The 26,061-nt window shown below is 42.8% G+C and overlaps 1 protein-coding gene across 4 annotated transcripts; it reads right to left on the reverse strand.

The window, feature by feature from the left end:
• Window positions 1–753: 753 nt before the first annotated feature.
• hmbsb (hydroxymethylbilane synthase, b) lies at window positions 754–25,329 on the reverse strand. 4 transcript variants are annotated; one of them, XM_068054173.1, is made up of 14 exons: window positions 25,196–25,329; window positions 20,978–21,040; window positions 19,272–19,344; window positions 17,763–17,812; window positions 17,056–17,111; window positions 16,078–16,155; window positions 15,542–15,619; window positions 15,024–15,099; window positions 10,022–10,135; window positions 8,043–8,081; window positions 7,324–7,443; window positions 6,267–6,320; window positions 6,102–6,188; window positions 754–4,368 (listed from the first exon to the last, which is right to left on the reverse strand). In XM_068054173.1, exons 1-14 carry the CDS (start codon window positions 25,208–25,210, stop codon window positions 4,195–4,197), a joined length of 1,077 nt encoding a protein of 358 aa, XP_067910274.1. In that variant the 5' UTR covers window positions 25,211–25,329; the 3' UTR covers window positions 754–4,194. The 4 variants fall into 4 exon arrangements, with proteins under 4 accessions (XP_067910274.1, XP_067910276.1, XP_067910273.1 ...); XM_068054175.1 differs by lacking the exon at window positions 25,196–25,329 and adding an exon at window positions 24,569–24,644 and having other exon boundaries at window positions 754–963; XM_068054172.1 differs by lacking the exon at window positions 25,196–25,329 and adding an exon at window positions 24,569–24,644.
• Window positions 25,330–26,061: the final 732 nt, after the last annotated feature.

The raw sequence follows: 26,061 nt of genomic DNA on the forward strand, positions 1-26,061 counted from the left end.
TTGCTTGCAACACCCTTCCACAGTCAAACAGGCTGGCACTCCCTGAGAGAATGGTCACTGAACAGCTAGCATTTATAAAACTGTAGCCCAGGAGAGATGGAAAAATAATCTACATTGTGATTCTCCGTTCACAGACACAACAGGAATGGGCAGTAAATGTGGCATCACCAACATTGCCCTTATCTTGAGGCCACCAGTTCAGAATGGATTATAAACAAATTTATACACCGTCTTTAACATAGTAAAATAACCCAAGGCTTCACAGGAGCGTAATCAGACAACAACAGACATGGAGCAAAAGGAGGTATTAGGACTAGTAACCAAACACTTGGTCAAACAGGTTGGTTTTAAGAAGTGTCTTAAAGGTCAAGAGGGAAAGTGTTAGAGAAGTTTAGTGAGGGAATACTACAGATTAGGGGCCAGGCAGCTGAAGGCACAGCCAACAGTAGAGCAATTAAAATCTGGGATGCACAAGAAGCTGGAATTGGAGGAGCACGGAGATCTCTCAGGATTATAGGGCTGGAGGAGATTACCAGATAGGGAGGAGTGAAGGATTTGAAGAGGTTAAAAATTTTAAAATCTAGACGTTTGCACTTGAATAAATACTACCTGCTTCTACTGTTTCCCTCGGGAGTCTGTTCCATTGATTGACCACTTGCTTACTGAAATAATGTTTCTGCAGATTAGTTTTGAATGGACTCCCCCACCCCCTTTAAAACATAGGCCATTAAAAGAGAGGCTACAAAAAGGAAACAATTTCAAAAATCACTGCTTTACTTGTGCTGTTTATTCTGACATTACCGCTAGGGGTGTAACACCAAACACGGACACTCCACAACGAGCTATGTCAGACCGTCAGATGGTCTACAGCAGCCAGGGCATAGCAGTAAAGAATCCTCATCACACATTACCCAAGAATGTCCTAGACCAGATGTTTTGTTATTCCTTTCAGAAGGTCCTTTTCTATTAATTAAAAAATAAACTTTATTATACAATGGTGTTCTAGGAACTCTGGTTGATGACAAGAGATTCAGGCCCTGAGACTGGAGTATTATAAGTATTTCTGCCTCAACTTCAAAAGAGCACTTTGTGTTATTGTGTTTAAGACCGGACACCCATTTTATTTAGGATTGCACATACAACCCACCAAAAGTTACACGACCAATGCCTGCGTGTAACAATTGTGTACAATAAGAATGGAAACATTAGTGTGAATATTGACCCTATTCCTGGCTCCGTGTAGAATATTACCTTTGCTTAAACCTGTGTACGTGTAGCACAGATCCAACTGTTGTACTAGGTCAATCCTGCAGCTCCAAATTCATAGCAAGTTCTACCCCACAGGATATTAACTGAAGGATCAAAACATGCAAAGAAAGCCAGGCACACTTTAATTAACAAAGAGCAGAGGGAGGTCCCATGGCATTAGGTGGAATGATGAGTAGGGCTGGTTATTATCTGGTCCTGGGTTAATGTGCCACAGAGAGAATCCTCAATTTGGCCTGACTCTCTTGACCAAGCATTCTGTACCTTCATGCATTCTGCTGTCAAAATCTACTGAAACACACTTACCCACATTCCCTGTGTGGAAGGGCAAGGAAAGTAAACGCGGGAGACACAATGGGGAACCGGTTTTCAGGTGTGTTCAGCTTTTAATTAATGGTCCGTGACAGGTGAACACAGATGCTTTTTAAATTTTGCATTAGTCTATCTCTGAACGCATGACATCTGACCTGGTTCAGAAGTCTCCTGTAGGTTTACTTTTTAAAGTTTTAGAGTAAAAAGGAAATTTTGGCCCACTGAGTTACTGAACTACAGCTTCACTGGTAAACAGGCGATTACTGCACAGGGAGTGTTTACTCCTTGACTTACAATCATTCACTACTTAGGAGAGAGACCATTGTATCTAACTCCAAGAAGACACCTGATGATTAAGGACACTGATTAAGCAGGTTAAATTCAACTTTCATTACGTGGGATATCCAGATTTTTTTAAATTATGAGATTTGTCGATCATATTCTTCAATTCCAACCATTTTCCCCCACTCTCCATATGTAGCTAACCATGTCATATTGCAGCTGCCTTGTGTGAATCAGTGCAAAATAACCTGCATCTCAACCACAGCAACTTGAGATTTCTGCTGACCTATTTTTAAAAGTGCTACCACACCTTATTTTGTAAGAATATAACTTGTATAATCCAGCAAGCTTCACAATCAAACACTGGCTTGTATATTTTCAGACAGTATCCCTTGCGACTGGCTAACAGAATATTCAGTATAATCTGTTAACAGTAATGTCTGTCTGGTGTGAATCTCTCTGCACACAGTCAATGCAGTTAAAAGAAAGGGATATTTTATACAGCACCTTTCACAACCTCAGGAAGTCTTAAAATGCTTTACAGCCAATAAAGTACTTTAAGCATAGTCACTATTGTAATCTAGGAAACAGCAGCCAATTTGTGCAGAGCAAGCTCCCAGAAACAGCAATGTGAGAATGACCAGATATTTTAGTGATGTTATTTGAGGAACAAATATTGGCCATGACACCAGGGAGAACAGTTGCATGGGATCTTTTACATCCACATGAGTGGGCTTACTGGGCTCACTTTAATGGTTCATCTGAAAGGTGGCATCTCCAACAATGCAGCACTCCCTCAGGACTGCACTGGAGTGTCCACAGCCTAGATTTTTGTGCTTAAGTCTGAAGGGTGGGATTTGAATCCACAACCTTCTGACTCAGGTGAGAGTGTTACCTGAGCCACAGCTGATGCATAATTTAGAGTGCCACAAAGCCTCAGTGGGTGAAAGCATCGTACTGTTTGATACTGAGAAGGAGGGTGCAATATCTATCCCTGGTCTGTGCTACGTTAGCCAGAACTACATTAGTGACAGTATAATTGGCCTCACTGCCCTTTGACTGTGGAGGGGAAATCAGCGAAGGCTCCTGCTCCTGGTCACTGTCAGTAACCTCTGCTCGGAAGTCCAAGTGCATGATCAAGATAAAGCAAAAAACAAGCTCAGCTGCAATGCCATCAACAGCCAAATAGCTAATATATTGAACTATATGAATGATCTTCAGGAAAGAGCTTTGTGGAGATAGAAGCCTTTACATATGTTCAGAGGGTTAAAACATTAAACAAATTTACTATGGAAAATAAAAGCCATTAAACTTTAAAAAAAAAAAATCCAACTTAAGTCTAATTTCATTGGACACTAGCTGCCTCTCTGGAACTGCTTTGCCTCCCACACACATTACATTGCCATGCCTGGGGGTCTCTCAAACTTCCTCAATTGCATGGCACCATGTGAAGGATGCAGGTCAGCTAAACTCATGTCACAGGTAACACTGGAATGTGCACAAAGGGAGAGAAGAAAATCAATGCTTCTCTTGTGAGACATTTCCCTTTTAAGGTCTTGTTGCTGCAAAAGTCAACAAACACCAGCAATCACGATATAACAGCATGAGTAACAGGAATTGACAGCAGGCCAGTGAAATTCAGCAAGTCCTCCCTCCTACCCCAACCTCTTCACGGGAGAGGTAAAAAGAATTAATATAGGACCCATTGGAATTCCACTTACTGCAGTGGGTTAGAAAGCAGAGGAAAAGAAGGGAGCAAGCTCCAAATCAGGCTATACTGGAGTACCAGTGAGAGAATCTGGGTGCACAAGTTGATTCCAGTACCACTGTTTACTCTTGTTCATTCAAAATTATTTTTAGCTCAAAAAAATTCAGATTACAGTACAAATTAAATAAAACAGCACAGGAGGCTTTTTTAAAAACATGATTTAAATTTGAATGAACAGATAACTCAAAATAAGCTAATTTGAATTAGACTCTTCAGATAAGCTGTTCTATATTACGACTGCTATTTTGGTAAAACTCCCTGTACCAAGCTTGGCAAGTGTCACAAAGATGCAGATTATACACTAGATCATACGGAAATACTGGAGCAGTCTCCAAATGCCATGGGATATCAGTAGTTTGGTAAAGGTTAGTTGATGAAACAGCACACCGTGTTTAGAGGGCTGTTTAAAAGCAGGCCAGAGTATAATAAAATGGGGAATGTTTTACTAAGCAAACAGGATGCATATGCCTCGCAATAGGGATACTGCCTGTTATCTTTGGTTACTGCGTATTTATAACATGAACGCCTAAATAATATTCATTGATGTTCAGCATAAAAACAGAGTATTATCTTGCATCATTCAGCTGCCTAGCAACAGTCAGGATCTCCTTGGCACCTTTGCTAAGCAGTAGATTGGCTAAGTTCATCCCTAATTTTTCAGCCGCTGCCTGGGAGTGGTGAGGTATTCTCTTTGCTGTGATCCCAACATGCTGAAGATCATCATCACGGCGATCTTCATCCTGAGTGGAAAACAGACAGTGGCTATTTTACTCTGCAAAGTTTCAGGACTTGGAATTTCTCTACAACACTTTTAGAATTAAATTCGAGATAAAGTGACGAATGGGGATGAGTCCACAGGAGAAAACTGCCGTAACATTAAATTGACAAACCCAGTTTAAGTGCCACTGTGGCTCAGTCAGTGGCAATCTCTCTCCACTCTGGGCCAAAAAGTCATGAGCTCAAGCCCCACTCCAGGAGTTGAGCCCATAACCCAGGCTGGCACTCAAGTGCTGCACTGCTCAAGATAGCCATTAAACTGAGATTCTGTCACCTGTCTAGATGGATGGGTCATGTGTCCTGACCAACATTCCTCTTTCAACTGACATCACCAAAAACAGATTACATACTCATCCATCTGTTTTTTTGTGTGAGTTTGCTGTGCACAAATGTAGCCAGACTGACTATACTTCAAATCTTAATCAGGAAGCGCTTTGAGATGTTGAGAACATGAGGTGCTACATAAATGCAATAGATGGATTTGTCACACTGGGACAGTAAATGGTTCCTTACATGGGGTTAAGGCACCTTTCAGCGCAGTAAAGAGCCAGATTTACATTGAATCTAACTCCTATTATAACCTGACAGTGCTAAATGCAACATTGCATGGGAACTTACCCTGCATCTAAACCCACGCTAACCCTAACCTGGGAGCACTCGATACTAATATTGGAGCAAAAGGCATGGTTATCTAATCTCCAACTCTGACAGTCACTGGGATCCTTCCCCGCTCCCCCCCCATTTAAAGGGAACCCTTAGATGAGGTGAGCAGTAGAGATGGGAAGTAGCTACACATCAGGGCAATCACTGTGAATGAGTTTTTGTTAAACATGCATCATTGCTGGTCCTAACACAGGGTTCCCCCATTCAGCTGCTGAGCTGTGCAGTGAGACATGAGGATTCCCTCAATGCACATTAAATTTTCAGCACTGACTTGGTGGGCCAAAGGGCCTGTTTCAGTGCTGTATCTCAAAAAAAAAACCCACCTCAGTGATTGCACCTTTAACTGGAGGTCTTCTTTCCTGTCAGTGCTCAGAGTTTGCTGAAATACCTCATATCAGGTGCAGTAGAAAGAAAGGCATCTGATCTCATCCTTCGAAAAGACCAGACCCATTGTCCTGCCCAGATAAATAGCCACTGGAATGAGTGGAAAGGGCTCCAGTTTCAAGCGTCTCATCTGGAGGACTGCTCATTCCATTGTACTGCCCCTGCTGCAGCCCTAGCTGAGATCAGCTAACTCAAAAACTGTCGGCTGTCTGGCTCAGCTACACACCAGGCAATGCATGAACCACCTGGGGGAGCTTCTAGGCTTGAAGTGGTGGGCACTGGGAAATCATAGGACATTCCTAGATGCCAAAGAAAAGATTTGCATTTCTATAGTGCCTACTACGACTCAGGACCCACACCCCCACGCAGCTTTACAGCCAGTTAAGTACTTTGGAAGTGAAGTCACTGTTGGTACGTAGGGAAAAGCAGCAGCCAATTTTGCACACAGCAAGCTCCCAGCAATGAGATAAGTGACCAAATAATCTTTTTTTTTAATATAACTGTTGGCCCCAGCATACTGGGGAGAATTCCTCTCCTCCTGAGGGGGCAGATAGGGCCTCAGTTAACGTTTCACCTCCAAGATGGCACCTCCAACAGTGCAGTACTCCCTCAGTATTGCACTGAAATGTCCATCTGGATTGTGACGTACCTGGGGTTGAGTCGATATACTTGTTTGCATAGTATCTTTCAAGATGTCAGATCCATCGAGACTGTACACAGCCCCTGTGAGGTAGAGCTACAATTGAAAGAGTCAGAAAATTAAAATGTAAATTTGAAGAAGCGAAAATGCAAGTCACATGAAAAGCAGCATTACCTGATTTTCATTAATGGCACTGTGAACGGCAACAGGTACACTGCAGCCTCCCTCCTGTACAAAACATGGAACGCAGAACCAATTAGTTTCTTTACAACCTCTCCACCTCACAACCATACAATGGAGACTAGACCAACCATCTCACAGGAGTGAGAACAAACACAATGCGAAACTGTACCAACCAAACGTTTCCAGCTTCAATCTCCAGTCTGTACCATTAACTGATAGAAGAGGAAACAGCATCACAGTACTGGGTGTGAGGACAATGGGGAAATCAGCAGGTGCCCGATCGCTCTGCAATTACTCCTACTACAATGTGAATGAATACTGCCGAATAGGATCAGGTTCAACTGTAATGCTCCCCAACGGCCAATACATGCCAGTACATGAGTGTATAGTTCTGCTACTGGACTAAGAGTCAAGAGAACACAAGTTCAAATCTGGGTGGGGCAGTTTGAGAATTTGAATTCAGTTTTAAAAATCTGTGGAAAAAAGTTGGCGTCAGTAAAAGTGACCATGAAGCTCTCAGATTGTTGCAAAAACCCAGCTGATTCATCAACATCCTTTAGGAAAGAATTCTACTGTCCTTACATGGTCTGGGCCTATATGCGACTCCAATCCCACACCAATGTGGCCTGACTCCGAAGTGATCCAGCAAGTCAGTTGCGTCAAACCGCTGCCAAAGGTAGCACACAGACTGCTGCAGTTCAAGAAGGTGGACCATCACCAATGATGAGTATACAAGTATATAAAATGAATCAGAAGATAAAGCAACAATGTCTCAGCAGACTGGTAAAGCAAACAAGAAATGCTGCAAATGCATAGAGAGGAGGTTAGCATTTTGGGGAGAAGGGCCACCTTTTGTTACCCTTTCTTTTTCAGATGCTCATTGAGCTCCTGCGTGTTTCCAGCATTTTATGATTTGATATCCAATTGCCAGTAGCCGCCTCACCCACAGCTATAAACGGACAGTGCAACTCGGCAGGTTTGTAAGCTGCCAAGAGCCAGGTGATTACTGGAATACAGTGGCAGAGTTGAATATATTTTTTAACTGTACCAGGTGCTTCATGAAAGAACGCTCGGCAATGCAGCGCAGGACTGTTTCTGCGTCGTTGAGAGTAGATATCATGTCAAGGACAGCAGAGTCGTTCATCCTCACTTCTACACCCAGGGCACCCTGGAACCAAATAACAGATGTAAATACATTTAACAGAAAAGTAGAAAATGCCTTGTATACGAAACCAGCAAACGGACTTCACGTGTAACATTCACCACCACTCAGCAACCAAGGAAATTAAACATTCAACAATCAAAAGGACACACACACAGAATGCTTTTTGTCTCATTTTACCAAACGCAGAAAATGTGAAAATTCGCACATGGGCTGTGCAAATACAAGTGTTGTGATCACAGGCCCAATAAGTGTCTACAAAATTTTCATGGTTTCCAAGCAGTTTGTTACAATTTGATTGCTTTGTTAAAGACACAATTCCTGAACATTGAATAGCTTCAAAGGCAGTTAGTGATGGGCAATAAATGCTGACCATGCTAGCACCACCCACATCCCATGAAAGAACAAAAGAAAAAAAAATTCTCTTCCCAGATGCTTGGGAATTTGCTGTGCATATCGAGCATGTGTGTTCTGAGCTTTAATTGCCCACAATGATCTATACAGGTAGATTGCATGAGCTGGTACCATAGCTGTAGTGTGTTGGTGGAGCAAAAATCCTGATATTTCACAAGCACTAATTGTGCAGCAGTTGAATTCACACTTACCTGACCCACAGCATACATACAATCTTCAGGGTCCAGAATCTACAATAAATAAAATCATCTATTTACTACTGCTTTGTGCAAACAGGAGCATTCTGGCAACTTCATGAGTATCTAATTTCCCAGGCTGTGTCTAAACAGAAGGAAAATGGTCGACGCTTTGGAAAATAAAACACTGACAACAGAAACTGCTTACGGACGCCTCTCCAAACTGCGAGCATCTTTCCAGCATTAGGGCTGATGAGGACAAAGGAATCAGGCATTAATCTTGGCTCCATCACCAAGAATTAGAAAGGGTAGTGTCATGGTCCTGTAGTTTTTTTTCCCCAAGAATATGCGGTTTGCCTTTAAGGCTTGCAAAGGATCAGTATTGCTTCAACCCTCAGAAGTTATAGGAAGGTGCATTTTCGGTTGCCATTAGAAACATCAATTTGGAGACTGCGATTCAAAGGGTGCATTCTCGTTACCATAGATACAGCCACTGGGAATGAGTATTAAGCGATACATTTGTTACAATTCAATTTTGAACTGGCTTTTTAATTGAAGACAGTTTGCTCTAACAGAACAAAGACAGAGGACAGCCAGCTGTGGTGACAGCACCTGGAAAAAGTGCTCTCAACCATTTAAACTGAAGGAAGAGGATTTTAGTCTGTTTATCATCTCTCAAAATTCCAAAAAAAAGTCAAGCCAAAACAGAGATCTCTGGTAATTTAAATTGAAGAAAGGGAAGTTAGACTGTGACAATCGTTTATCCCTCAAAAATTCTAAAGTCAGCTTGATTCTGTTGAAAGTGTTTGCAAGTCGTTAATTGTTGAAATTCGCTGGAGAAGATAAGCATCACCTACTGCTGAAGTTAGACTACGGACTGTTCTACTGTGGAAGAACCTTTTGTCCCCGCATCGGACGACTGTGAGGACTTCAAGCAACATTGGACTGTAAATTTGCAACGACTCTAATTTTTCCTATTTTAAATGTTGTTTATATCTTCAGTGTTTAAGAATTTAGCTCTCCCAATTAAAAAGAGTTAACTTGTTGATTTAAAGACACCTGGTTTGGCTAGCTTCATTCGGGGATTAATAGATGATACAATTTGGCTGGGTCTTTCTTTAATTTGGAAAATTTAAAATGATATGTTAGGCGATCAGTGGAGCGACGGGATTGAATTATCAGTGCGTTTCTCCCATCACAGTCAGAATCGTATATTTTGATTGGGGGCTTTGACAGAAGCGCTCGGTCGTAACAGTAGCAATCCGAGGGTGAAAATTCTCCTTGCATTGTGCATGTGTGTGTGGATAGAACTGGCTGCTCATTTAGGCCACTCAGCCTATTACAAGTCACCCATCCAGAACTAAAACCTACAATTCCCTCATTAAAGCATCCAACTGTTACTCAATGTATTTCACTGCTCTACCGAGAACCCAGATCACACCTCAATCTGTGTGTGGGAAGACCCTCATCGGGCTTCGTAGTTCTGCAGTTTGCATCCCTTGTCCACAGACTGATGAAGTGATGCTTGGATACTGCTTACTACCTTATATTTTGTCCTGGTGTTTCAGTCTGGGGTTACTCTGACCCCAGGGGAGATGGACTGATGCATTACTGAGCAAATGTCATCCACGATGCTGCAGAGAAATCTGCTGCTTTGGAAGCAGGAAAGAAGTGAAGGGCAATTACCCACAGTTTTATCACAAGGTTTTTTCAGCAGCATGGTCCCTCAGGTTAAGATATGCACAATAGGTTATTAAAAGCCACGTCGCAGGACAGCTTTGTTATTTAATCTCTCCTGCCCTCTGCCCTATCAAACACCTCCCCTTTGTTCTCTTCCCCACGCCCCTTCCCCCCCCCACCCCGCTTGCTTAAACCGTTTTCCAGTTCTGATGAAAGGTCACAGACCTGAAACATTAACTGTTTCTCTCTCCACAGATGCTGCCAGACCTGCTGAGTAACTCCAGCATTTTGTTTTTATTTATTAAAAGCCATACCTGACTGATCCGACTCTCCCATCCCATTCTCCGCAGACCAGCTGCTGCCAGTACAATGGCACTGTAATCACCCTTCTCGTCAAGTTTCTTCAACCTCGTGTTCAAATTGCCTCGCTGTGATCAAAACTCTGATTAAAGAAATACACGGGCACCAGTAATAAAACTGCACTGGACACTCCTGGTCCTACTCTCCTGGCAGAATTGAATCAGTACCACAGACACAGCTCCCAACGCCACTTTAAACCCCTGGTTTCACACACCACCACCTTCAACAAACCCCAGCTGGCACCAGCCACACTGCACAAAAGGTGGAAATTTTGCTTAGGAGACAACTACCCTTCGCAGTGATAATAAATAACAGTCTTATTAACATGCCCACTGGAACCCACTCTAAATACAGCTGGCATTCAAGCAAATCCAACAGCAAACTGTATTTCTCAATTTCCTATTTAAAGACTTGGGGTATTATTTTTCTGCTGAGGCCACTAGTTCCCTATACGCTATCCTAACAGCAGTGTGTAGGCACAGAATTACTGAGGATTTTACACTGTGGAGATGCTCACTTTGCAGAGACTGTCCCCAAGTTCACAGACTGGGATCATAGCACAACTCCTGGATAATCCATTGCATCCCACTGACCCCAACAACAATATTGGTGCGTTCTAACAAAGTCTGGTTCATTTTACCACATTTTGAACATAAGAACTAGGAGCAGGAGTAGGCAATTCAGCCCCTCGAGCCTGCTCTGTCATTCAATATGATCATGGCTGATCTCACCTTGGCCTCAACTCCACTTTCCTGCCCTTTCTCCATAACCCTTCAACCCATTACTAATTAAAAATCTGTCTCTCCTCCTTAAATTTACTCAATGTCCTGGCGTCCACCGTACTCTGGGGTAGTGAATTCCACAGACTCACGACCCTTTGAGAGAAGTAGTTTCTCCTCATCTCTGTTTTAAATCTGCTACCCCTTATACTAAATCTATGACCTCTCGTTCTAGATTGCCCCACCAGAGGAAACATCCTCTCTACGTCTACTTTGTCAATCCCCTTTATCATCTTACATACCTTAATTAGATCCCCTCTCATTCTTCGAAATTAGAGAGAGAGTAAAGGCCTAAACTGCTCAATCCCTCTTCATAAGACAAACCCCTCATCTCTGGAATCAATCTAGTGAACCTCCTCTGAACTGCCTCCAATGCAACTACATCCCTCCTCAAGCAAGGGGACCAAAACTGTACGCAATACTCCAAGTGCGGTCTCATTAATGCCTTGTATGGTTGCAGCAACACTTCCCTACTTTTATACTCTATTCCTTTAGCAATAAATGCCAAAATTCCATTTGCCTTCCTTATTACCTGCTGCACCTACAAACTAGTTTTCTGTGATTCATGCACAAGAACACCCAGATCCCTCTGCACCAAAGCACTCTGAAGTTTCTCTCCATTTAGATAATACTTGGCCTTTCTATTCTTCTGACCAAAATGGATAACCTCACGCTTATCCACGTTAAACTCCATCTGCCAAATTTTGGCCCATTCACCTAACCTATCCAAATCCATTTGTAAATTTCTTATTTTTATTGCAGCTTACCATCCCACCTATTTTAGTGTCATCTGCAAATTTGACTATAGTACCTTCCATCCCTGCATCCAAGTCATTAATATAGATTGTAAATAATTGGGGCCTGAGGACCGAACCCTGTGGCACCCCACTAGTTACATCTTGCCAACCAGAAAAAGACCCATTTATCCCGATTCTCTGTTTTCTGTTGGTTAGCCAATCCTCTATCCAAGCTAATAAATTGCCCCTAACCCCATGTGATCTTACCTTGTGTATTAACCTTTTGTGTGGCACCTTATCAAATGCCTTCTGGAAGTCCAGATAAACTACATCTACAGGACCCCCATTATCCACTTTGCTTGTTACATCTTCGAAGAACTCTAGCAAATTAGTCAAACATGATTTACCCTTCATAAAACCATGCTGACTCTGGTGGATTGCGTTTTGACTTTCTAAATGTCCTGTTATTACTTCCTTAATAATGGATTCTAACAATTCCCCAACAACAGATGTTAAACTAACTGATGTATAGTTTCCTACTTTCTGCCTTCTTCCTTTTTTGAATAAGGGCGTTATATTAGAATTTTTCCAATCTACTGGAACCTTTCTCGCATCCAGGGAATTTTGGCTTATAACCAATGGATCCACTTTCTCCGCTGCCACTTCCTTTAAGACCCTAGGATGTAAGCCATCAGGTCCTGGGGACTTGTCTGCCTTCAATCCCAATAGTTTGCTCAGTACTTTTTCCCTAGTGATGATTGTTCCAAGTTCCTCCCTTTCTATAACCTCTGAATTATCTGTTACAATTGGGATGGTACTAGTGACCTCCACCCTGAAAACTGAGGCAAAATACTGATTTAGTATCTCTGCCATTTCTGTGTCCCCCACTATTAACTCCCCAGTCTCATCCTCCAAGGGATCAACATTCACTTTAGCTTCCTTTATATAGTTATAGAAGCTTTTGCTATCCGTTTTTACATTTTGCGCCAGTTTTCTTTCATAATTTACCTTTGCTCTTTTCATTGCATTTTTAGTAACCCTTTGTTTTTTTTTTAAGAACATTACAGCGCAGTACAGGCCCTTCGGCCCTCGATGTTGCGCCGACCTGTGAAACCATCTGACCTACACTATTCCATTTTCATCCATATGTCTATCCAATGACCACTTAAATGCCCTTAAAGTTGGCGAGTCTACTACTGTTGCAGGCAGGGCGTTCCACGCCCCTACTACTCTCTGAGTAAAGAAACTACCTCTGACATCTGTACTATATCTATCACCCCTCAACTTAAAGCTATGTCCCCTCGTGTTTGCCATCACCATCCGAGGAAAAAGACTCTCACTATCCACCCTATCTAACCCTCTGATTAACTTATATGTCTCTATTAAGTCACCACTCCTCCTCTCCAACGAAAACAACCTCAAGTCCCTCAGCCTTTCCTCGTAAGACCTTCCCTCCATACCAGGCAACATCCAAGTAAATCTCCTCTGCACCCTTTCCAAAGCTTCCACATCCTTCCTATAATGCGGTGACCAGAACTGCACGCAATACTCCAGGTGCGGTCTCACCAGAGTTTTGTACAGTTGCAGCATGACCTCGTGGCTCCGAAACTCGATCCCCCTACTAATAAAAGCTAACACACCATATGCCTTAACAGCCTTATTAACCTGGGTAGCAACCTTCAGGGATTTATGTACCTGGACACCAAGATCTCTCTGTTCATCTACACTACCAAGAATCTTCCCATTAGCCCAGTACTCTGCATTCCTGTTACTCCTTCCAAAGTGAATCACCTCACACTTTTCCGCATTAAACTCCATTTGCCATCTCTGGAAGTTTCCCAATCTTCCAGCCTGCCATATGGTATGCCTTAGTTTTTGTCTTTATGTTATCCTTAACTTCCTGCTTGGTCATGGACGTTTTTTCCCCCCCTTACAATCTTTCTTCCTCTCTGAAATATATTTTAGTTGGGGGGAATTGAATATCTCCTTAAACATCTGCCATGCTTATCAACTGACCTACCTTTTAGTCTTCCTGCCCAGTCCACTGGTGCCAAATATGTCCTCCTGCCCATGTAATTGCCTTTAACTCCAGAATGCTTGTGTGGGACTCCAGTTTGTCACCATCAAACTGAATTTGAAATTCTAGCATGCTATGATCAATCTTTCCTGCAGGATCCTTAACTATGAGATGAATTAATCCCACCTCATTACACAATACCAAATTTAGAATAGCCTGCTCCCTGGTTGGTTCCACAACATATTGCTCCAAAAAACAACCTCTAATACATTCAATGAACTCACCCTCGAGGCTACCTTTGCCAATATGATTAATCCTGTCTATATGCATATTAAAATCACCCATGATTATTGCTGTACCTTTCTCACAAGCCCCCAGTATTTCCTGGTTTATACTGTGCCCCACTGCAGAACTACTGTCTGGGGACCTACAGATTACTCCAAGGGTCTTCTTTCCCTTGCTATTTCTTATTTCTACCCAGACTGATTCTACGTCTTGATCTCCAGTGCCTATGTCATTTCTCACTATTGCACTGATCTCTTCTTTTACTAACAAAGCGACACCTCCTCCTTTTCCTTCCTGCCTATCCTTCCGAAATACTGAGTACCCTTGGATAGTCAATTCCAGATAATTTTGAAGCCAGTATTGTATACAGAATTACATGGATTTAAAATTAGCTTTTGAATTGCCAAGTTAATTGATGAAGGACCCTAGTCAGGTTGCACATAAGAGTACTGAGCACCATTCTGGTCTCTTATTAAAAAGGACAAAGAAGCGCTGGAGAAAGTGCAAAAAAGATTTTCAAGGATGGTACTAGTTAGCGATCAGGAAAGATTGAACAGGTTGGGAATTTCTTTAGAAAAATGACTTAGAGGTGACCTGATAGTGATCTTCAAAATGACGAAAGGGTTGGACAAGGTAGATGCAGAGAGGACTCGAGAGAATCCAAAACTAGGGACCACAAATCCAATAGGGAGATAAGGAGAAATTTCTTCAGAGTGGTTAGAATGTGGAACTCACGACCACTGCAAGTAGTTGGGAAAAATAGCTTTGATGTTTTCAAAAGAAAACTAGAAGAGTACAAGAGAAAAGGGAATAGAAATATATGCTAAAAGGCTGAGATGAGGCAGAAAGAATGGGAGGGGATTCATGTGGAGTATAAACACAAGCACAGAATAGTTGGGCCGAATGGCCTGTTTGTGCTGTATATTTTATGTAATTCTATGTAATAATCCCTTAATACCCTAACCTTACCAGTTGAAAAAGAAAATAGTCAAAGATTGACGATTGTAGATTGAGCAGAGGAATAGGACTACATGGAGAGCTCTTTCAGAGAGCTGGCACAGGCATGATGGGCTGAATGGTTTTCTGTGCTGTACAGTCTGTGATTCTGCATAAGTGGCTGTAAACAATTAAAGGATACGATATCCTTGAATTCCAGGTGAGGAAATCTCCTTCTGAGCTGCGCTGCTCGTCGTAAAGAACTAGTTCCCACTACACTGTAAAGGGACGAGAGAGAGAGAAATTAGAACATTTCACAGAAAAAGTCTCCGGGATTCAAAAGTAATCTCACAAAAACATAAGAAATAGGATCAGGAGTAGACCATATGGCCCATCAAGCCTGCTCCGCCATTCAATATCATGACTGATCTTAGTATTCAACTCCACTTCCCCGCCCGCTTGCTATATCCCTTGATTCTCTGAAAGACCAAAAATCTATCTATCCCAGCCTTAAATGTATTCAGTGATGGAGCATCCACAACCCTCTGGGACAGAGAATTTCAAAGATTCACAACCCTTTGAGTGAAGTAATTTTGTCTCAGCTCAGTCCTAAATGATCGACCCAACAATGATCTCATACAACGAGAGCTTGTTTCCCTTCTTATCCTGAAAGCACCATCTCTCTAGACATTAAAGCATGAACCGATATCAATGCCTTACCTCTTCTCCGCCAGCGTGCCCAGGGATTTCCCTATATGGTTCGGGTGCAGAACGACAGCATCGAAAGGAATTTCGCGCCTGTAACAAGACAGCTGTGATAATAAATCAGAGCTCATCTCGGCATACTGTCTGTAGTTTACTTGCAATGAAAACAGTAATTTCACTGCATTGGGAATGTTCCCAGTCAGGGTTTACTGTTAACATGGAAAGTGGGGAGTGAAACGGGAATATACAGAGAATTGTGAAGGGGATGCAGGAAATGATTAAATGCAAATAATGTACAGATGCCTACACTGCTTTTGCATCATTCCATCAGCTGCATAACCTCCAGAAGATGGAATGTCCCTCCCAATTTTCTTCAGACCTAGATATGGATTAAAGCTCCCTCTACAATGTCCCCATCAAACACTCCCAAGACAGGTACAGCACGGGGTTAGATACAGAGTAAAGCTCAAGTGGAATTTTAGTACTTGTTTCGCTGAGGAATTTGAATCATACTGAACCCGCATCAAGAGTCTTAACCTGATAACACTCACTTGCAGATGGCTCCAATTGTGAATCCCGGGGGGAGTGTGGTCGGCAGGTCCTTCAGAGAGTGAACCACCAGGTCAACCCTGCATCAGAAGAGCAACATGTGAGATGCCAGCAGAAAGACTCACAGTGCAACTAATAACACTATAGAATCAAAGACATTTCCAACAAAGGATACATTCCACTACCCAGGCTAAAAGGGTAACACATCAAGGTTGGAAAACAAAAAAAACAAAGTAAATCAGCAGCTATATTCCCTCCCACGCCAGAGACTTGAACAGTTAATCCAGGCAGATGTTCTAGTGCAGTACTGAGGGAAGTGCCAGCTTTCAGATGAAACGCTAAACCAGGATCTCATCTACCCTTTCAGTTGGATATAAAAAATCTCTTGGGGCTATTTCAAAGAGGAGCAGAGAATTTATCAACCAACATACCTAAATGGATTATCTGGTCATTATCACATTGTTTGTGGGAGCTTGCTGTGTACAAATTGGCTGCTGCATTTCCTACATTTCATTAGCTACACTTCAATAGTGCTTCATTGGCTCTAAAGTGCGTTGGGACATCCTGAGGTAGTGCAAGATGCTATACTTTCTTTTCTATTATTCCATATTAATACTGGGGAACACAACTCCTCCTCTTCCAAATAACACCAAGGGATTTTTTACATCCATCTGAGGGGGCAGCCATGGCTCTGGTTTAATGTCTCATTCAAAAGACGGCACAGGTGACACTGTGGCACTCTTAGTGCTGCACAGGAGTGTCAGCCTAGATCGTGCTCAAGTCTCTGGACTCAAACAGACAACCTTCTGACCCAGATGCAAGCGTCCTATCGGTGAGGCATGGCTGACACTGTTATAACAGCTGACAAATAATCATATTAAATAACGGTGAAAAGGAATTTTTAAAAACGATGGATTTTCCAAGAGCAAGTTAGCAGAGTTGAGTGATCAACAGGTAGACAGACAACCAAAAATTCATACTCATTCTTCTCCAATGCAGTTTCCAGCTCCTTTGTGAACAGACTCTTCTCTCCAATCTAACAGGGACAGAAATTAAAACTGGGGTTAAATAATGGCAGTGGTTTCAACCTGGTGCAAATGTTTCCTCATACATCACCTCCCCCTCAACATACAGTAGCGATGTATGGCAGCGAGCAGCAAAAATTGCTGGCGAGGCACCTAGTGTCACTATCAAATATTCATACATCAGCTGCAAAGTAAGTTAGTTATAGAGTAAAGCTCCCTCTACACTGTCCCATCAAACACACATCCAGGACAGGTACAGCACGGGGTTAGATACAGAGTGAAGCTCCCTCTACACTATCCCATCAAACACTCCCAGGACAGGTACAGCACGGGGTTAAATACAGAGTAAAGTTCCCTCTACACTGTCCCCATCAAACACTCCCAAAGCAGGTACAGCACGGGTTAGATACAGAGTAAAGCTCCCTCTACACAGTCCTATCAAACACTCTCAGGACAGATACAGCACGGGGTTAGATACAGAGTGAAGCTCCCTCTCCACTGTCCCCATCAAACACTCCCAAAGCAGGTACAGCACGGGTTAGATACAGAGTAAAGCTCCCTCTACACAGTCCCATTTAAAGATCTTATTTCAAGGACAATTCTATAAACATGCACCTCAGCCATGCAAAAAATTACAAACCAAAATAAAAAATAAGAGATACCTTTGAGAGCGCTGTATCCAGAATTTTGTCCCCAGTGGTTGTCATGGCAACTATGGTGATAGAAAACAACATTAAACCAGAATGTGCAATGCAGTGGTGTATGTAGCATCTGCATGCAAACTTACAAAACTCAAATGCCCACTATCTGTTTGACCACACAACTTTATGCTCCCAACCACCAGCAATCCTAACTCCTGTGGGAAGCCAAAAATAACCAATGGCTTATTTCAGAAAAAAAATGGAAAATTCCTCCCTGACTTGCTAAAGCAAATCAAGAACACTCCAGGCAATCAGGGCCACCCATGAAGCATCAGTAATTACACTAAACATCAACCCCCTCCCTGACATATTCCAATAATCTCAGGTGCACAGGACCAGAAATGTCCACAACACCTATTCAGCTTTACCTCGGTCTCTTCTAAATTCCCCATCTGTCAAAAGTTCATCCAGTAGCCTCTTAACATTGCACTGCCTCCCTGGGTTGGTTATTCTGCACATTTACCAGGAAGAATAATGTCTTAATAAAAGCAAAATACTGCAGATGCTGGAAATCTGTACATCTCTCTTCATCCAGGAGCTTGAGTCCATATTCCTATGCTCTAGAGCTCTGGCTTTGGAGGAGCTACAGCACAGATTCATACATCTGATACGGGGGATTAATGGGTTAACTTAGAAGGACCGGTTGCATAAACATGGTTCATATTCCCTTGAGTTTAGAAGGTCAAGGGGTGGTCTGATTGTGGTGATTAAAATAAGATTCAATCGGGTAGATAGAGAGAAACCATTTCCTCTGGTGGGGTGAGTCCAGAACAAGGGGGCATAATCTTAAACAATCCTTCTCAAGGGCAATTAGGGATGGTCAATAAAATGCCAGCATAGCCAGTGATGCCCACATCTCCTGAACTAATAAAAGAGCAAAATACTGTGGATACTGGAAATCGGAAATAAACAGAAAATGCTGAAAATACTCGGAGACCTGCTGAGTATTTCTAGTATTTTCTGTCTTTATTTATGGCACAATCTTAAAATTAGAGATAGAGGGAGAGAAATTAGGAAGCATGTTTTCACACAGTAGTGGAAACCTGGAACACTCCCCCGCACCCCCCCCAAAAGCTGTGGATTCTGGGGGTCAATTGAAGATTTTAAGGCCGACACCGATAAATTTGTGTTAGGCAAGGATATCAAGCAAAGACGAGTAGATGGAGCACACATCAGTTATGGTTGAATGGAGGAACAGGCTTGAGGGGCTGAATGGCCTAGTTCTATTTCTGTGTTTTCTATGTTATGTTTATGATCTGGGATCTACTTTATCTTTTCCCAAAATACCTTAAGATCACCCCTAAACTATCTTTTTTGCAACGTTAATATCCCTGGTCCCCATAGTCTATCTCAGTTCAGGTGCCTATTCCCATTTAACAATGTGATTTTTGTGATATGTACTCCCTTCATATCTGGCACCCGATTAATCACCCCCCCCCCACCACAACTCCCCAAGCAATCTGTACTTACCGATTTCAAGTTGGGTGTTCGGATAACGTTCTTTCAGCATGTCCACCACAGTGCCAGTTTGAGTCCGAGCAAGCTGGGAGAAGCAAAACAAGAGTGATCAGATTTCACAGAGTGTAGCACTACCAGAGAAACCTGACAATCACGTTCATTCCTGTACACCAGTCTGATTCTAGCTCAGAGGCAACAATCTCCTCCCAGGTCAAATAACAGCAAAATAAAAATGCCGTCACCTTGTCAGGGAACTAGCAATGGGCAGTAAATGCCAGTAATGCCCACATCCCAAAAATGGATTAAACGAAGCAACAGGTTGGTGCTAAAAGGAATTATACTTATTGTCGGTAAGGACCATGTCTAAATTGTGATCCTTTGAGCATATACTTGGCTTGTATTCCATGGAGTATAGAAGGTTGAGCTATGATTTGACCAAGGTGTTTAAAATGATAAAAAGATTCAATAGAGGAGATACAGAGAAACTATTTCCTCTGGAGGTGAGGGAATAAAGAACAAAGGGGTACAATCCACAAAGTAAGTGTGTCCTAATAATGACGCTAAATCAAGCCAGTTGCATGGGTCTCAGAGGAATGAGAAGTAATCAATAACAAATCCACAGGCAAATATTATCATTGATTTTAATGTTTGCAGATGTTTTCAGCACGGAGTTGCTGCACTCCACAGGGATCAGCCAAGAACTCTCAGTGGAGACGCAAGATGCAGTGGCAGATCACTAATGCCAGGATACTCTGGGTCTGCTCTGTGCCATAGCATTGGAGATGGGCCACTTACACTTTAGATTAGATTAGAGATACAGCACTGAAACAGGCCCTTCGGCCCACCGAGTCTGTGCCGAACATCAACCACCCATTTATACTAATCCTACACTAATCCCATATTCCTACCAAACATCCCCACCTGTCCCTATATTTCCCTACCACCAACCTACACTAGTGACAATTTACCTATCAACCTGCAAGTCTTTTGGCTTGTGGGACGAAACCGGAGCACCCGGAGAAAACCCACGCAGACACAGGGAGAACTTGCAAACTCCACACAGGCAGTACCTGGAATCGAACCCGGGTCCCTGGAGCTGTGAGGCTGCGGTGCTAACCACTGCGCCACTGTGCCGCCCTTGGTATACAGCTGGCGAGAAAAGTAGTGTGTGCCTGATGCCAGATCAAGCAAAGTTAAAGAACCTGATGTGCAACTTAAGAGATTTCAGCTGAAACCCCTGATGCAGCATTTCAGACCAGAACTTTATTAGCATGAAACAATTTGTTGGAGAATTCACAGAACAAAAACATTTATCTGGACTGTCCACCTGCCCCTCCCTTTGGTTTTATCGTGCAAACACCTCTTCCCACAATTCACTCCCCGGTGACTCAGCTACAAACTGACAATTCTGCAGATATGGATAAGTGACAGGCTGCACAGGAACAGCCCAGCATCCTCACACACTGATCATGATGATTACACTGCTATCCCACACTGAGTCTAAGCTGTGGTGCTGCACACAGGCAATGCCTGGATGCAAGGTGCTCTGTCCATAAAAACCATGTCCCAGTATTGAAATTATATGCATTTTATCCCTTGGGGAAATCAAAGGATTTTTGAAAAACCTCTTTCACAAAATAGCTCAAGACACAGAATACAATAAATTCAGTCTTTAGGTTAGTGGGGGAACTTTCAGAAACAAGAATCTGACAACTTGCCTGGCTCTTTCTTGTTCCAACACGGATGATTCTAGAAGGATTCTCATTGTAAGTAGCAGAGATCTAGAAGAGATATGACAGAAATGAGATAAACTTACTGGCAATGCAAATATCCAATATGTTACCACGTGCAGGTGTGATAGGGACATTTATACAGTGGCCAGCCAATGTTAAAAACTTGCATTTTGAAAAGCAAAAGCTGCGAACAAACTGATTTTATCTGACATTTCAAATGCATTTCTGAATTTTATATATGAATTAGCAGACCACTCAGCCCCTCAAGCCTGCTCCGCCATTCAATAAGATCATGGCTGATCTGATTGTAACCTCAGCTCCACATTCCCATCTACCTTTCACCCCCTTGCTTATCAAGAATCTATTTACCTCTGCCTTAAAAATATTCAAAGATTCCTTGTCAACTGTGAAACAAATTTTCTACATTATTAATTCTTAAAATATTCTTTTTTGTTAAAGATGTCTTCAGGGGACTCAACCAGGACAGACCGAACACATTTCAAGGCCAGGGCTCAGGATAGTTGAGATTTTATAATAAGGACCAACTGCATTCAATTTGCTGTTTATTTCAAATTGCCGCGGTAACATTAAGCCTTGGTTTCGGCTGTAGCTCATTGTGCAGCACCCTCACCTCTGAGGCTGTAGGTTCAAGTCCCACTCCAGAGACTTGAACATATAATCCAAGCCAACACTTCTGGTGCAGTCCTGAGGGAGTGCCGTATTTTCAGAGGTGCCGGTGGATGAGACATTGAACTGAGGACCAGTCTACCCTTTGATGAATGCAAAAGATTCCAGTGCAATGTTTTGAAGAGGAGCAGGGGAGTTCTCCCCAGTGTCCTGGCTAACCAACATCACTGTAACAGATTAACTGGTCACCATCGCATTGCTGTTTGTGGGATCTTGCTGTGCACAACTTGGCTGCTGCGTTTCCTACACTACAACAGTGACTAGACTTCAAAAGTACTTCATTGGCTGTAAAGCACTTTGGGATATCCTGAGATTGTGACAGGCGCTATAAAAATGCAAGTTATTTCTTACCATATCAGAGGGGGATCTGGATAGAATTTATTCAGTTTTCAGCCTATTATTTTGCTGGGCTTTATGCGAAGAACTGACTGTGCCCAAGACACCACAGCAGAAATATCTGCAAATGTTTACATCGCAACCCGAGAAATAATTTGGAAGATGATTCTATACCACAGAGTGCTTGGGTCACGTGGAAGTCAGTCAACTTTAACTGAGAATCTGTACATGTGGCCAGAAAATGCAAATGGCATTAAGTAGAAATTGGACAAGCCTGTGAATACAGCTGATCATGTGGGAAAACTGAATCCTATGCTGTTGTTTAGTTTAGAGATACAGCACTGAAACAGGCCCTTCGGCCCACTGAGTCTGTGCCGGCCATCAACCATCCATTTATACTAATCCTACACTAATTCCATATTCCTACCACATCCCCACCTGTCCCTATATTTCCCTACCACCTACCTATACTAGGGGCAATTGCTACTGGCCAATTTACCTATCAACCTGCAAGTCTTTGGCATGTGGGAGGAAACCGGAGCACCCGGAGGAAACCCACGCAGACACAGCATTAACTATTGTAAACATTCGAAATAATATTATTCTGTGATTCTCTGCGATTTTAATTTTCTATGTGCATTATTTAACCTCAGTAATTCCTCCGTTTAACGTAGGGATTAAAAACCCTGGTTAAATGAACTGAGGTTCCTGGGGATAGGCATCCACTCATATCAGCAGTAAAAACAAGACAGGCTTTGGATAATTACAATTAAAACTCAGACTGAACAATATTACATTGTCACAGTAAGTTACCATCAAACTGTTACACGGTATTACCCTATTTCCAATCTTAGTGTGCAGCTAAAACCAACATTCCCCATGTTGTACAGCTTATCTCTACAGACATTCTACCAAATACTCGACACAGTAAATGAAGATGAGGGATATCACATGTACACCATCTCACTCATCTTCCACAGAAACTCACTTATCATTCACAGTACCGCACTGACTCCTGAATAACTCCAGGAGCCACCAAGAGCTACTCTGCTACTTATCACTCTAGGAAGTTTTATCCAACTTTTCCTGAGTTTTCTGAGTGTCAGTTTAAATTAGTTAGCACGGTCAGCTCTGAGTCAGAGGTTGTGGGTTCAAACCCCACAAGATTGGAACACAGCCTATGCTGGCACTTCAGCTCAGTGTTGAGTGAGTGCTGCATTATTGGAGGTGTCATCTTTCTGATCAGACATTAAATCGAGACTCCATTTCTTTGCTCAGTAGCAAGTAAAAGATCACACAGGACATATCTGGAGAACGGGAGTGGAATTTTCCTCTCATTCTGCCCAATATTCATACCTTAATCAACACCGAGATTACATCAGCTGTAAGTTCATTCCTAGTTCCCATTTATGGCATATTATACACAAATTGGCTGCCACATTTGAATACAAAATAACTAATCCAAAAGCAATCCATTGGTTATATGTCACAAGAGCTACCAGAATTTATAGTACAGAAGGCAGCCATTTGGCCTATCATGTCAAACATAATCCCACTGTCCAGCTCTCTCTGCTCTTAGCCTTGTATTTTCCTGCTTGAAATGTTTATCTCCTTAGAAGTTGCAATGGTCTCTGCCTCAGTCAATCCCTGTGGCAAAGCATCACTCACTTCTACTCTCTGAATGAAGTAATTTCTCCCAATCTCCCGCCTCACTCTCCCAATAACAAGTTGAAACTGTTTGAACCCTCACTGCTGAATCCCAGCGAGGTGAAACATTCTTACCCTTCGCTATCAAAACCCTTTTAAAATATCTTAATTTTTCTCCCAGCCGTCTCTGCTCCAAAAGAAATCAGATTATTTCCATGTAACTACAGTTTTCCATCCTGATGAATCTGTGCTGTAGGCACTTTAGGACTTTAATATCCTTTCTATAATTGAGTGCCTAAACTGGACACAGTTTAGTTACATAAATACAATGTTCTTTCTTTCTAAGGCAGAAGCATTACCTTGTACTATCTTTCATTGCCTCTTCAATCTGGTACTATACACCCCTAATTATAAAACTCAAAATGCCATGGCCCTTTTTTAATGAAGTATCTACTTGCAAAGAAATGAATATTTGTACCCCTCAGTCTCACCCATCCTACAGAACCCTCCCATTCATGCACTCCCATTCTTCTGAAGATGTGCAGCATCGACTTTGTGAAATTAACTTATGTCTTGGCTCTAAAATTCTTGGTGAATCCTCCTTAAATGGAGCTTCTTGTTAATCAGGAAAAAGACATAAGCTCCTTAAAAATAAACCCTTAAAATTACTTTCAGAAATTTGAGACTGGATTTGAAAACATTCATCCATTTTCTTGTAAAAAATTATCTGCAAATTTTAAAAGCAGAAAACATGAAGCAGAATGAGAGCGTTCAATACACAGCATATCAGGAATAAATACAAGCTGCTCATACTCTTCATTCTTATATCAAAATACTATTCCAATCTCCAAATGGCTAACACACTATTTTCTTCCTGCTACATTCATGCCTCACTGTAAAGCTCACCCAATCATTTGCCAACATCCTGCAATCCTTTCTTTCCCCAATGTTTCCAACAGGATCACCAACTCCACTCTCAGAAAGCGTTACTAATGCTAGAGCATTTATCCTAGTGCCTCCCCCAACCTACCTACACCCCCCCCCCTCCCCTCCCCTCCATGACTCAAACCAGTCCAATGTGGCTCAAAAGATAACAATGTACAAAACAGCATACCTGGCAGAAAGTGACAACAGCTGAGCTGCAGCTAAGAGGAAGGAGGAGTGGGGTGTGTGGTGGATAACTCTACCATATTCAAGTTCAACATGCACCAGTTGGTCAACAATGTCCCCCCCCCTGAGCAATGACTTTGGGCAGCTTGTACATGAGGCATTTAATGGCCACTGTAATGAAGAAATCCTTTGTGGGGGGGGGGGGGGGGGGGCGGAGACACACAACACAGGCAAGAGGTTTGGGCATGTTTTCAGGTGTTAGGGATTTGAGTGTGTGTGTGGTGAGTTTGGTGACTGGTAGACATGGGGTTTAGAGGGAGTGGGATATGGGGAGCATTGGGTGGGGTGTATGGAAAACGTCTTGGGTTGGGAGGTTGTACATGGAGGTTAGAGTTGGGTTTGGGGAATTCTGAATTCACTAACCCGCGCTCCGGACATGATCCCGAGCGAAGCTGCAGAGTGTTGAGACAGCCCGGAACAGATGACAGGCGCCTGTTCCTTATCACCGGCTCCCTCTCCCTGGCGGCGCCATCTTCCCAGCGACCCTTGCGGCCGTGCACAATACGCCTGCGCAGACGAAGGGGACGCTGTATTTGTCAATCAAACCCCGGCCCCGCCCCTGTTCCCGCCCCCTGCCGAAGGCGGCCGTGTATCTGTCAATCAAACATTCGGCCCCGCCCTGCCTCCTGCCGGAGGGGCTGAGAGTCGGAGAGAGATACAGCACTGAAACAGGCCCTTCGGCCCACTGAGTCCGTGCCGACCAACAACCACCCATTTATACTGATTTTACATTTATCACATTTCCCTCTCCCACCTTCCCTCAATTCTCCTACCACCTACCTACACTAGGGGCAATTTACTATTTGAATCTCTCCAATCAGGTTTCCCTGCCCACCAACCCCCACCTCACCCCAAAGCATCCCTTGCTGCAGGGCGATAATGTGCTGCTGTGGTCAGGCAATGGTGGGGGGGGGGGGGGGGGGGGGTGGGGCTCTTCAAATTAAAAACATGTTTTAGGCATATTACATTGCTAATTTTTGCATCATAGTCAGTTCTGATGAAGGGTCACTGACCTGAAACGTTAACTCTGCTTCTCTCTGCACAGATGCTGCCAGACCTGCTGAGTATTTCCAGCATTTAGTTTAGTTTAGAGATACAGCACTGAAACAGGCCCTTCGGCCCACCGAGTCTGTGCCGAACATCAACCACCCATTTATACTAATCCTACACTAATCCCATATTCCTACCAAACATCCCCACTACTGAGTCGAAGAGACTTAGTAGTTGGC

This window comes from Heterodontus francisci, chromosome 22 (genome assembly GCF_036365525.1).
Source record: "Heterodontus francisci isolate sHetFra1 chromosome 22, sHetFra1.hap1, whole genome shotgun sequence".
Taxonomy (NCBI): domain Eukaryota; kingdom Metazoa; phylum Chordata; class Chondrichthyes; order Heterodontiformes; family Heterodontidae; genus Heterodontus; species Heterodontus francisci.